Source organism: Lampris incognitus, chromosome 1 (assembly GCF_029633865.1).
Source record: "Lampris incognitus isolate fLamInc1 chromosome 1, fLamInc1.hap2, whole genome shotgun sequence".
NCBI classification, from domain to species: Eukaryota; Metazoa; Chordata; class Actinopteri; order Lampriformes; family Lampridae; genus Lampris; species Lampris incognitus.
The window spans coordinates 123,045,659-123,058,631 of record NC_079211.1 but is presented as its reverse complement, the minus strand read 5'-3'; the positions used below and the strand labels follow the sequence as shown (position 1 = coordinate 123,058,631).

Below are 12,973 nucleotides of genomic sequence, written 5' to 3'. Positions count from 1 at the left end.
TTCTAAGTCCAAGGGGTCATGCTGGCAAAAGTAATACAGATTTTTGCAAAACACTAGTGTAACAACAGATTAATAACTGTATAATCCAATTTTATAATCGTTGTATCATGTTGTAAAGTTATTGCATAATCATTGTGAATTGTATAATCTGGTATATGTGTATATATATATATATATATATATATATATATAATATATATATATATATATATATATATATATATATATATATATATATATATATATATAGTAATCTAGTGTCTGTGTGTGCGTGTGTGTCTGTGTGTCTGTGTGTCTGTGTATGTGTACTGAGTATCACAGTACTTTGTATTTTTTGTTGAAATAACTGAGAAGGAACAGAGGGCACATATGGAGACAGTTAAAGAAGATTTATGATGATGAAGACAGAGGAATCAATCAACCTATCTATTGATCAATCATCTAACCAATCAGTGACTGAGCCAATCCATCCATCAATTATAAGTGATATTCCCCCAAATAAAGAGGTCAGGGCTGTGTGTAAAGAAGTTTGCAAATTCGAACGGTTGCAAAACTCTTCCACGCAGTAGGTAATGGGGCATTAGATAATGTCCCCAGACTAAGCCAAAAGCAACACATCGGCAATTTAAAGAGTCATCTCTCTCTGTCAACGACTGCCCTTGCCCCTCTTCATCCCTCAATCCCTCCACCCTCCATTCCTCCCTGTGGATCAGCTGTGATCTCCTCTCTCCCCTTTCACTCAAATCAGGATTAAGGAAGGGGGGGGGGGCAACAGCAGGAGAAAGAAAAAGGGAGGGGGTGAGGGTTGAAACCGAAACAATATGGCATAGAGATTAGAAAAGAGGGGGTTTGGGCCGTTTAGGGAATTGCAAACTCCCTCGTGCTGGGGTAGGTGTCCTAATGACACTGCCTAATTATTGCAAAATTAGACAGGCTAAAGGGAGGTTGGATTGGGGGAGTGGGGGGTTTGGAGGGACTGGCAGCATGAAAGAGTGGAAAAGATGCGTTACGAAGATAGGAGGGGTGAACAAGTAAGTGTTCATAAATGTAAGAGAACAAACAGTGAGTAAAAGGCAGAGAGCAAGGGGTCAGCAAAGTAGATATGAGCTGAGGCAGTGAGAATGAGAGCAATGGGAGGGAGGGTGGGGGGGGGGTAAAAGAACAGAAAGCAATGTCTGGGCAATAGGAGCGGGTGGGCCCCAGTGCACTGCATGTTAATTGGAGAACAGGTGTTGGGGCTGGGAGCAGGAGGCTGATTATTGGAGTCATAGAAAATCACACACACACACACACACACACACACACACACACACACACACACCACACACACACACACACACACACACACACACACACATCCTCACGTATGCACACACGCACACACTCATCCAGAAACACAAAAGCATGCACACACACACACACTCACACACACACACACACACACACACACATACGCTCAGACATACAACCATCCACACATGAATAATTTAGGACCTCAGCAGTAACCGAGGGAAGAGGTCAGAGTAAGGGTCACGGAGACACGTAGACAATTGCACATACATTCATATTCATACATAAATAAACATGCATATACAGAACCCCCAAACGTTAAGCTACATATACATCCATTTGTGTGCGCACAAACTTCGGACGACTCTTTAGGTTGTACACACACATTTGATCTGTCATTCTTTCTATTCCTGTGTATGTTACACACATGGCGGTACGCAAACACACGTAAGAGGGAGAAGGAGGTACAAAAGGACACTGTGCCACACCGCAAGAAAATTCCATCGGCTTATCACAAATTAACTCGCTGCTAATAGGCCACTCCCCAAGGAGCGGATTCTGCGGGCCTGTCAAGAGGGAGAAGCCCCATCAGGACGGGATGTGCCCGGTGTGATTAGAGAGTACAGTAGGTCAATGATTCCATTTAAACCAATCCTGCCAGCCACAGCACCCGCCTGCACATGCACAGGCACACGGGGAGAAGGCTCCTTCCTCCAACACCAGCCTGCTGCACCATTCATGAACACATTTAGGAGAGGTTTAGCCATGCAAGAAGGAAGAATGGAGGGGTGGGGGGGTCATTGGGAAAGTAATGCGCTAAACGAGAAAAACAGCTGCTCTGAGGGATTCTGGGAAAATTTAAAAGACAACAGCCGAATTTTTCCGTTGTATGAAAACTATCTCGGCAGAGATCCTCTGAGACACACTGTCAACAGTCAGCCAGCTTGAACTGAGGAGAGGGGAGAGGGAAAAAGAGAGGGAGAGAGAGAGAGAGAGAGAGAGAGAGAGAGAGAGAGAGAGAGAGAGAGAGAGAGAGAGAGAGAGGAGAGAGAGAGAGAGAGAGAGAGAGAGAGAGAGAGAGAGAGAGAGAGAGAGAGAGAGAGAGAGAGAACTGCAGACACAAAGGCTTAAGAAAGAAAAGGGAATCGTTGAGGTGTATGAAAAGGGCACATTTACAAAAGAGAAAAGAGGAGAGGATGGGAAGGAAAGATGTGGGGAAGAGCATGGCGGAAAGAGGGAGAGGAAGGAGCAAGCAGTGACGGTTGTTTGAATGATATCACAGAGAAAGTATTTAACATGAGGTCTGCTTATGTGCATTTATCATAGCAGTTAATGCCAGGCAGACCCTGTGAGACCTCCGAAATCCCTCGGACGTGGAGGCCCTCACACATGGCGATTAAGGCAATGGTCATCCAGCCTAACGCTGATAACTGGCTGTCAGGGGGAACATTTACTACATATGTGAGTCCGTCAGACTGTATAGTAGACCCCCCCACATGTGTCGATGGAAAAAATATCCCAGGCTTTTTGCTGGGTTTGAGTGCTACGCTAGCCAACAAGTAGCCGGCGAGTGATAGTAGGTGAATCTAAATGTGCATTAATAGTCCACCCAACATGCATGTACGTATGTGCATGTTCACATTCTGTCAATCTAAGGGTTCGCAAGGGTAAAGAAAAACGGAGAGAAGATACTGAGGCAAACAGGAGGGTGCAAACAGGTGGATGGATGGTAACACAGAAACAGATGGTCAAACTGCCACTCTGTCAAACTGAAACAGACCACAGCTGTATCTCTCGATCCAGCTACAGGCAGATCAAAAGATACACAGAACACTGCAGGGACAGGGAGACATGGAGCTTAAGAATGAAAGACAGACATGCGGTATTCATTTCATCCAGCGAAGGTATTATTGAACCCAGACCCAGACATTAAAGGTGACACATGGGCAGATACTATTTTAAATTATACATGGACAAATACCCTGTGTCATACAGTCATGTGAGACATACGTATACACATAGACACAAGAGCAGTGATTAGCACGTGCGCACACATACACACACACACAAACACACACACACACACATTTATTTATCCACTCCCCTCTACAGTTATCCCTTGTGATAGCGTATACCTCTCTCTCTCTTCATATATATTGTATTTATAATACATATATCTATATACACATATATACATATACATTATGTGTGTGTGTATGTGTGTGTGTGTGTATACATATATGTATATGACTCCTACTGTGTGTCCTTTCCTGTCTTCGGCCCTACTCTTTTCACTTGGGCCTCTGTCTTGTTGGCCATAAAGTTTGCTGATTTGTGAGGTCTAATCAGAGGAACAACAGGTCCTGGGTCTTCTCCTTCACGTCACTCTTTCTTTTTCTTCCTCTCTCTCTCTCTCTCTCTCTCTCTCTCTCTCTCTCTCTCTCTCTCTCTCTCTCTCTCCTCTCTCTCTCTCTCTCTCTCTCCTCTCTCTCTCTCTCTCTTATGACCTCGGACAAGAGAGAGCACTATAGAGATTTTGCCAGTTCATTTCAGTTCCCTGTGTCCTTTTTCTGTCTTCGTTTCGCTACACAAGTATGTGCATAAAACGCAAGTCTGTGAGAATGAAAGGACTGTGGGGGCCTAAATTATTAGGGGATGTTGAAATGTGTTTAACTGAGATGGTGACGCCGTTACCTGTCGATGATGACCGGGTCTGAGGGTGTCTCGTTGCGATTTCCACAACTTTTCTTCTCACAACAGCGACTGTCAGTATGCAATTAAAAAAAAAACACACACACACAACAGCAGAGTCAGTGAAAAAAAGCAACAAATGGGAAATCTCATCATTTGTCTGGCCCCTCCACATGCACAGGTCCAGACTACTCTGCCCTGCAGTCGGCGGAGATCCAGAAGAACACAAAGGAGGCAAGAGAGGGGAGGGGAGGAACAGACAAAAGAAGAAAAGAGGGAGAAAAGGTACAACAACACACCCTACAAACAGTGAGAGACCATTCAAAAAGTGAAAAGCCAGCCAGGCAATCTGTCACACTGATTTTGGAATCAAACTCAACCCCCACCCAGACACACACACACACACACACACACACACACACACACACACACACACACACACACACACACACACACACACACACACACACGTATACACCCATAGCCGATCACAACATCCTACAATTCATCAGCGGTGCTGTCCGAGGAGCCTGCTGGCCACCCAGCCCCCCCTCCAAGTCCCCTTCACTGCATAACAAAAGTGCCCCCACCCCTAACCATCTGCCACCCCTACACCTCGCCTCACCCTTCTCGTGTCCCAGCTTGGCCCTGCCCTGCCCCCCTCCGCCCCGCTGTCAGACAGCCTCACTCCCCAGCTGTGACGCTTGCCCTCTGCCTCCTCGGCTCTGTTATTAGCCAGCTGTGAGTCACATTCGGGCATCTGCTGGCTACACAATGGCAAAGCCCACTCCGTCTTCGGCCTTCTCCCCATGCTCCATCCCCCTATCCTTCCCCCTGCAGCGCTCAAATCCTAGGTCAGTGCCCCAACTCCAGACTCCTGTCTCACCTTTTTTCCCCTTCTCCCTCCCTGGCACATTTGGTGATCAAGCCATCTAACAGCAGGCACTCAGATTTGATTTGCTCAGCATTTTCAAGCACCATTCTGAAATGGGCAATGACATTATAGATTTACCATTACTCTTTCCAGCCATTGTCCAGCCCTGTTTAATCTAATTCCAGCTCACAGGGACCACTCTTACAAAGTTTTTACTTGTTATCTGTGTTTAACAGAAGTTCGGTCTGGGATATCTCCCTCTCACCCTTTTTCGGGTGGTGTGTGTCTTCCTGAAGCTTGGGTCCTCTACCAGAGGCCTTGGGAGTTTGAGGGTTTTGTGCAGTATCTTAGCTGCTCCTAGGACCACACTCTTCTGGAACGAGGCCTCAGATGTTGTTCCTGGACTCTACTGGAGCTGTGACCCCCTCCCAGTTTGGGGGTCACAGCCCCTAATGCTTCTATTACCACTGGGATGACTGTAGATTTCACTTTCCACTGCCAATCTAGTTCTTCTCCCAGCCCTTGGTATTTCTCTAGCTTCTCATGCTCTTTCTTCCTGATGTTGCCGTTACTCGGGATTGCTACATCGATCACCACTGCTGTCTTTTGTTCCTTGTTGACCACCACAATGTCCGGTTGGTTAGCCAGCACCTGCTTGTCAGTCTGGAAGTCTTACAGGACCTTAGCTTTGTCTTTCTAAACCACCTTTGGTGGTGTCTCCCATTTGGACTTGGAGACTTCCAGTCTGTATTCAGTTCAGATGATGTTCAGGTTCAGCCACCTGCTTACGCCTTTCAGTGTATGTTATATATATATATATAATAAAATCCAGTGAGTCAAGTAAATTCTTCATGAGAGAGTACAAACCTGTTTCATGCCATAAGCAATCATCAGCTGTCTATATATATATATACACTACCGTTCAAAAGTTTGGGATCACCCAAACAATTTTGTGTTTTCCATGAAAAGTCACACTTATTCACCACCATATGTTGTGAAATGAATAGAAAATAGAGTCAAGACATTGACAAGGTTAGAAATAATGATTTTTATTTGAAATAAGATTTTTTTTACATCAAACTTTGCTTTCGTTAAAGAATCCTCCATTTGCAGCAATTACAGCATTGCAGACCTTTGGCATTCTAGCTGTTAATTTGTTGAGGTAATCTGGAGAAATTGCACCCCACGCTTCCAGAAGCAGCTCCCACAAGTTGGATTGGTTGGATGGGCACTTCTTTGAGCAGATTGAGTTTCTGGAGCATCACATTTGTGGGGTCAATTAAACGCTCAAAATGGCCAGAAAAAGAGAACTTTCATCTGAAACTCGACAGTCTATTCTTGTTCTTAGAAATGAAGGCTATTCCATGCGAGAAATTGCTAAGAAATTGAAGATTTCCTACACCGGTGTGTACTACTCCCTTCAGAGGACAGCACAAACAGGCTCTAACAGGTACTATTTAATGAAGATGCCAGTTGGGGACCTGTGAGGCGTCTGTTTCTCAAACTAGAGACTCTAATGTACTTATCTTCTTGCTCAGTTGTGCAACGCGGCCTCCCACTTCTTTTTCTACTCTGGTTAGAGCCTGTTTGTGCTGTCCTCTGAAGGGAGTGCAATTTCTCCAGATTACCTCAACAAATTAACAGCTAGAATGCCAAAGGTCTGCAATGCTGTAATTGCTGCAAATGGAGGATTCTTTGACGAAAGCAAAGTTTGATGTAAAAAAAATCTTATTTCAAATACAAATCATTATTTCTAACCTTGTCAATGTCTTGACTCTATTTTCTATTCATTTCACAACATATGGTGGTGAATAAGTGTGACTTTTCATGGAAAACACAAAATTGTTTGGGTGATCCCAAACTTTTGAACGGTAGTGTATATATATGGGGGGGGGGACTAATTAGTCCCATAATGTTTCTCTGGCACTGTCAGAGGACAGACGAGGCCTGGCTCCAAAGCTCTGGGCCTGAGTGTAGTTATAGGAAGAAATGGGAGCTGGCCAAAGACCTGCTGTGTTACAGCAGAAAGCTGCAGGGGGCTACCACTGTAACAAGGATGATGACAGACAGGCTAGACTTACAGTTCAACTTCAGTCTACTTTTCTAATAGTAGGGCCCTAAGCGTTGTCCCAAAACCACATGTCAGACCCACTGAGGCGAGTAGATTGATAAAGAGTAATGTATATTTGGATTTTGCGTTTTGTGTGTGTGTGTGTGTGTGTGTGTGTGTGTGTGTGTGTGTGTGTGTGTGTGTGTGTGTGTGTGTGTGTGTGTGTGTGTGTGTGTGTGTGTGTGTGTGTGTGTGTGATTTACCTGCACATAACCTCATGTGTGAGCAGGACTCTGCACATTTCAGGATTCTTGTTCTGTCCCTCATACGATATGGGCTAAGAAGGAGAGAGAGTGAATAACGAGAGAGATTGGATTTCTAACACAATCAGTCAAGTTCTGGCTAAGTACTTCAGGGCCCAGTCCCATCAAGAATACTAATGGAGTTACTAACCTGTTTAGTGACAGAGTCAATAAGTCGTGCATAAAGATCCTGCTCTGTACGAACCCCTGCAGACAGACACATACATGATCAGCTGCAGAACAGACTAAAACAAAATTTACTTAAATTAAGCATGAAAATGTTTATTTTAGTACAGTGAAATAAATGCTTAAAAAACTGAAACTACCATCTTTGCCTGTGGTGTTTGCTGAAATGAAGTGAACATGATGGGAGTTTGAGTTTTGTTTCTCATGTATAGCATGACAGGGACAGTCTCAATATGGACACACCCTCGTCGATGCCCACTTCCTTTAATCGCCCTACACTCTGCTGATGGACATGAATTTAACCACTGCATATGCAGCCGAGCACAATGCATGTTCATCTGACTCACTGTGATATGTTAATGACAAATGCAGCGTGTTTTTAGTCACACACTATGTTGTATTGAGAAATAACAGTTTTTCCAAACTACACCAACTGCTAGGCCGAAAATGCCACATCCTTTGTATGAGTGTAAAGTTATTTCCCAACAACATATTCTTGTATTTTACTTATTTTACTTTTTTAAAGCTCTAATCCCGAGGCATGTCAGCGTTATTGATTGCTATTGATGAGTTTGATCAGCCATATCTGTCATTTGTTTGCCACGACGTCTTCAAACTCGCCACTTATTCTTCTGCATTTGGCTGATTTGGTGCAGCCATAAAACATGTATTCGTGCTTTATCCATTGTTTTGATGCAAAAGAGAGGTCATTGGAGACATTTGTGTGCATGTAGATCTTGAAGAGCTTAACTTAGCATAAGCTTCAACAAAGAAAATAAGGTAGCAAAATCAAGCTCCCTCCGTTAGCCCTGTTAGCTGCCTAATATTGAAACATGACCTCAAGGGTGGAGAAAATCAGATAAGACGTTTCTAAACTTCTTTTTCTTTTTCTTTTTTAAACTTTCTCATCAAATACTTTCAGTGAACTAAAGACAAGCTTGACAGGAGTCAAAATGAATGTATTAGGGAAATGAATGGAAATTGACATTAAAACCAAAATGCATAAAAAATGTTTCGCTCAGAAACCGAGCTGACCGATGCCTCACAAAAAGTCTTGGACACTGTCCACAAAATAAATATAGGGGAACAGGATCAAGCAGTTTATAGTTTGTCGTTAATGGTTTCTGGGGGAATTAAAAGTTATTTGATGTTTGAATTATCATTGGTCATGCTCCAGTATGAGTGCGATGCTTTGAATTTTATTCTCACAATCTGTCAAACTGTCTCTTTGTGTCCATGTTGTTCACTTTCTGTTTCTGGCCCGGTTGGCTTTTGGCAGACTGGCAAGTACTGTTCCACCTCAATATACCAACTGCCAGTTGATCAGAAGGGGACTTTAGTTATAGTGGGTGTTATTGGGGAGCAGAGGTGGATTTTATGATGTATTGCCCTGCTCTGTGATTTGGCATATCTCCCCCCCAGTGAACTTTTAGAAAAACCCCTGAGCGCCTGGGTGCTTCAAATCTACAGGTCTTAGTCTTCCTCTGCTGAGAGGGAAATGACATGTAATGAATCGCTTCTCAAGAGCAGCATGTTTTATCCAAGGATCTTTTTTAGAGGCTTTGTGGAGTATTGCTTTTAAAATGTGTTCCTCTCATCAAAGTCTCAATTGATATGCCTTTGATATCGCTTGGGGAATGAGGATGAGATGGGGGATGCAGAGGAAGTGGTGTTGGTGCTCTTGGGTGTGCTGTGTGAGTGTTTGTGTGTGTGTGTGTGTGTGTGTGTGTGTGTGTGTGTGTGTGTGTGTGTGTGTGTGTGTGTGTGTGTGTGTGTGTGTGTGTGTGTGTGTATTTATGCATGCATGTGTGTGCGTGTGTGTATACATGTGCATGTATTTATGCATGCATGTGTGTGCACGTGTGTATGTATATATGTGTGCGTTTGTGTATACATGTGCATGTATTTATGCATGCGTGCGTGTGTGCGTGTGTGTATGTGTGTGTGTGTGTGTACTGAGGGTACATGAGGGTTGCTTTGGAACATGTCTTTTATCTTCTCTCCCATGGGTGCCACAATGATGGCAGAGTACGGGCATGAGTGGCTCATGGGAACCAAATCTCTCTCTATCCCCTATCTGACGTTAAAGCATCATGGGGGGGGGGGCTCGTTTGTAGCTCGTTTCCACCAAATATATGCCCCGAATAGGCTGCTCACACAGCTGAATCTGGAGCTGTATGATTTTTGTAATAAGATGGTGAGTGAATGGTGATTTACTTCCCTGCGAGCAGAGCTGCGGCGACGCAGGTGCGGAGCGACGAGTGTGAGTTTAAACGTGCATGTCATGTAAGGGCACAGGCTCGCTGATGACCATTAACCTTTTGCAACAAACCCATTATACACACAGAACTCGGGCCCGTTTACCGGACAGTCGCTCCAGCTCATCTCACAGCCGTACGCATAGTAGCCGTGCCGAGTGCACTGCCACACATCTGCTGTAGCTGCTGCTAAAGCAGCGCTGGGCGCCTCGGCAGTCTGGTCTACTCACCGTTGCTGTAGAGGAGCTGCAGCTTGTAGTGAGTGCCGTTGTTGGTCTTTTCTCCCGTCTGCTCCTTGGAAGGAAAGGACAGAGAGACAAACAAATGCAGGGAGTGCAATTGGACACATTGGGGGGGGGGGGGGGCACAGCTAAAGCAGGGGATCCCCGGGCAGAGTTAAGCACAGCCAGGCTCTCCTAATCCTTCAGCTCGCCCTTCAGTGGGAGGAGTGTTGAGATCAGAGGGTTGTGGGAGCAAAACCCATATGGGAGCCCGCACCGCGCTCATAAGCCCAGCGCTTAACCTTGAGTTACATGCTCGTTCCAGAGGTTGAGCTATCATGTCTAATAAGAAATCCAAAAGCCCGATGATCAAATAAAGTGATCTTAACTGCAACCAGGTAGTTTAAAACGTATACGGGTGTGTGTGTGTGTGTGTGTGTGTGTGTGTATGTGTGTCTATTTGTGTACGTGTGTAAGTGTGTGTGTGTGTATAGAAAGTGTGTTTCAGCAAGTGGAAACTACTGCGCTGTGCGAGTGAGCAGCAGTCGACCTTGACGGCGAAACTTCCGTTCCTCCATCCCCAAGGCTCTCCACCGCTCTCTTTCTCATTCCCCCTCTTTCTCGTCCTCTTTCTCTTTCTCTTCCTCTTTCTCCATCTCTACTGGTCTTTCTGTAAGTGGTCTCCAAGGAATGCTCTCTGGTCCAATAACCCGGGAGGCCGGCATCCCAGAAAAAAGGGTGGTAGAAAGAGGAGGAAAGAAAGACAAGACTGAGGGTGGAGGGAAAATGGGAACGAGAGAGGCAGCTGTAGGTGGAGTGGAGTTGGGGAAATTAGGAGTGATGAACATGAGCGAGAATCTAACGGAGAGATCAAAACGTAATATTGAGAGAGACTGAGATTTGGTAATGTAGAGAGAGAGACACCGGGACTTCGTGTGGAGAGATAAGGTGTGTTTTGTAACTGTGCATGGAGGAACTTTTATTTCCCCATGCTACCTCTGCATAACAACAACAACATAAAAACAGATGCCTGGGTAACCATGCAGAAAATGAACTGCTCTTCAACCGTCATGTTACTCTACACTGGCCTGTGTGGCACGAGGGGGAACACGCTGACAGCTTTCTGCCCTGGCATTAGTATCTCACCCCCCACCCCTCCCCTCCCCTCCCCTCCCCTCCCTGACATGGTAAAACAAAATTCTGTTTGAGCTCAAGTTGACAGTCGGTGTCCTCTCGTCTCTCACACAGCGGTGAGCTGTTTTACCAGTTTAGGAGCTCCAGTCCCCGCCTGCCAGACTTTGACCACAAGGCCAAAGTATCCATCAACACTGGGCATAAGGCTCCCACTCTGGGTAATCTACCCTCTCCCTCCCCTCCCCCCCCCCCCCCCCCCCCCTCTCTCTCTCTCTCTCTCTCTCTCTCTCTCTCTCTCTCTCTCTCTCTCTCTCTCTCTCTCTCTCTCTCTCTCTCTCTTTCTGTCTCACTTTCTCCCTCTTTCTGCCACAGAACATATTGCATCATTACCCCACCACTTTTGGATAAAATCACCCATGTTACTCGTTCCTTTAAAGAATCTAAAATCAACCCAGACTCTGGCTTTTTCACCAATGAGATGAAAACAGGAAGTACTTGCTGCCCTGTCCTGTTCTCCGCTCTGTTCTTCCTGCTACTGTAGATGGACAGTTTGGCCTCCCCTACTACCAGATTCAGTAGTTGCCGCTTGGAGGCGTCAGATTTTTTGTAGCCAACTCCCAAAATGAAGACTGTCTTAGACCACCTCTCACCGATATGTTCTGTGGCGGGTGAAGACTTAATATTTCATACCATTTTTAAGTAAGTGATGAAATTGTGCTTTTTACTGTGATGTACAGTAATGTTTTGTCATGGAAAAAAACGTTTTGGGTTTTTATCAGTCTTTCTAACAAATGCTTTTTAAAAAATCTCCCTCTTTCTGTCTCACTTTCTCCCTCTCTCTCACTCCCCCTCCCTCTCTTCTGTCTCGGTTTCTCTCTCTCCCGCTCGTTCTCCATGTCTTTCTCACAGTGTATTTTCTTTCTTTCTTTCTTTCTTTCTTTCTTTCTTTCTTTCTTTCTTTCTTTCTTTCTTTCTTTCTTTCTTTCTATCTATCTATCTATCTATCTATCTATCTATCTATCTATCTATCTATCTATCTATCTATCTGTCTGTGTGTCTGTGTGTCTGTGTCTATCAGAACACCACTTTGGACTTTGGACCTTCCCTTATCCCGGTCGGGGAAATGCAGCTTCCCCCTCAGCAGGGTTTAGCGTATGAGGGGCATGAGGGAAAGAGACTTTGATGATTAGTTCTCTGTATAACTTAAAACGAGTAAGCATAATTTGCATTTTAAAAAGTAGTGATGTCCTCCTAATGAGGCAAGCTGCTAATTAGTCATTAGATATTCTTTTTCAATCCCACATCATCATCATCATGTTATTGAGGGTACAGCTTGTGTAAACATGTAGCCGTCAGCTGTTCGATATGCTTGGATTTTTTGGGAGCGGGGGAAGATTAAGTTGAGCACCTGGCCAGAGGAAAAACTGTAAGACAAAGCTACAAATGGGTGCTGTTGGTTGTCTATTCACCTATTTTAAGCAAATAGAGCATCTTTTAAATTGCTATGTTAGATCTATGTTGGTTGGCTTTTGGAATTTCACTATATATATATATATATATACATACATATATGTTGAGAGGATTTGATGAAATAAACACTATAGTCAGATGCAGATATGCATGCACAAGCATGCAACCATAAACACATGCAAGCAAGTAGACAAGCGCGCGCACGCATGCACGCACGCACACACACACACACACACACACACACACACACACACACACACACACACACACACACACACACACACACACACACACACACACACACACACACACACACACCTTGTCATGTTCAACAAAGTCCACGAATGCAGTCCTCTCCACCTCCACCGGTTGGCCGTGTCTGTCGTAGAGGGCCAGGACAAAGTGGAAGAAGTTGGACTTGCGGAGATTGGAGGGCGGCTGCTTCTCAAAGTGGGCTCTAGACAAAGCTACTCCACTGAGGACAGAGGGGGGACATA

The 12,973-nt window shown here is 44.8% G+C and overlaps 1 protein-coding gene across 4 annotated transcripts in view; it reads right to left on the bottom strand.

Annotated features, from left to right (window-relative positions):
* Window positions 1–12,973, bottom strand: part of ebf2 (EBF transcription factor 2) — a 34,145-nt gene that overhangs the window by 18,295 nt on the left and 2,877 nt on the right. For 2 of the 4 annotated variants that reach the window (XM_056277648.1, XM_056277569.1), the window contains exons 2-6: window positions 12,795–12,951; window positions 9,882–9,945; window positions 7,359–7,414; window positions 7,169–7,242; window positions 3,985–4,053 (exon numbers count right to left, since the gene is read on the bottom strand). In XM_056277648.1, the coding sequence (XP_056133623.1) occupies window positions 3,985–4,053; window positions 7,169–7,242; window positions 7,359–7,414; window positions 9,882–9,945; window positions 12,795–12,951 (420 nt within the window). The remainder of the gene's footprint in view (window positions 1–3,984; window positions 4,054–7,168; window positions 7,243–7,358; window positions 7,415–9,881; window positions 9,946–12,794; window positions 12,952–12,973) is intronic. The other 2 variants (XM_056277797.1, XM_056277725.1) reach the window with 1 other exon arrangement.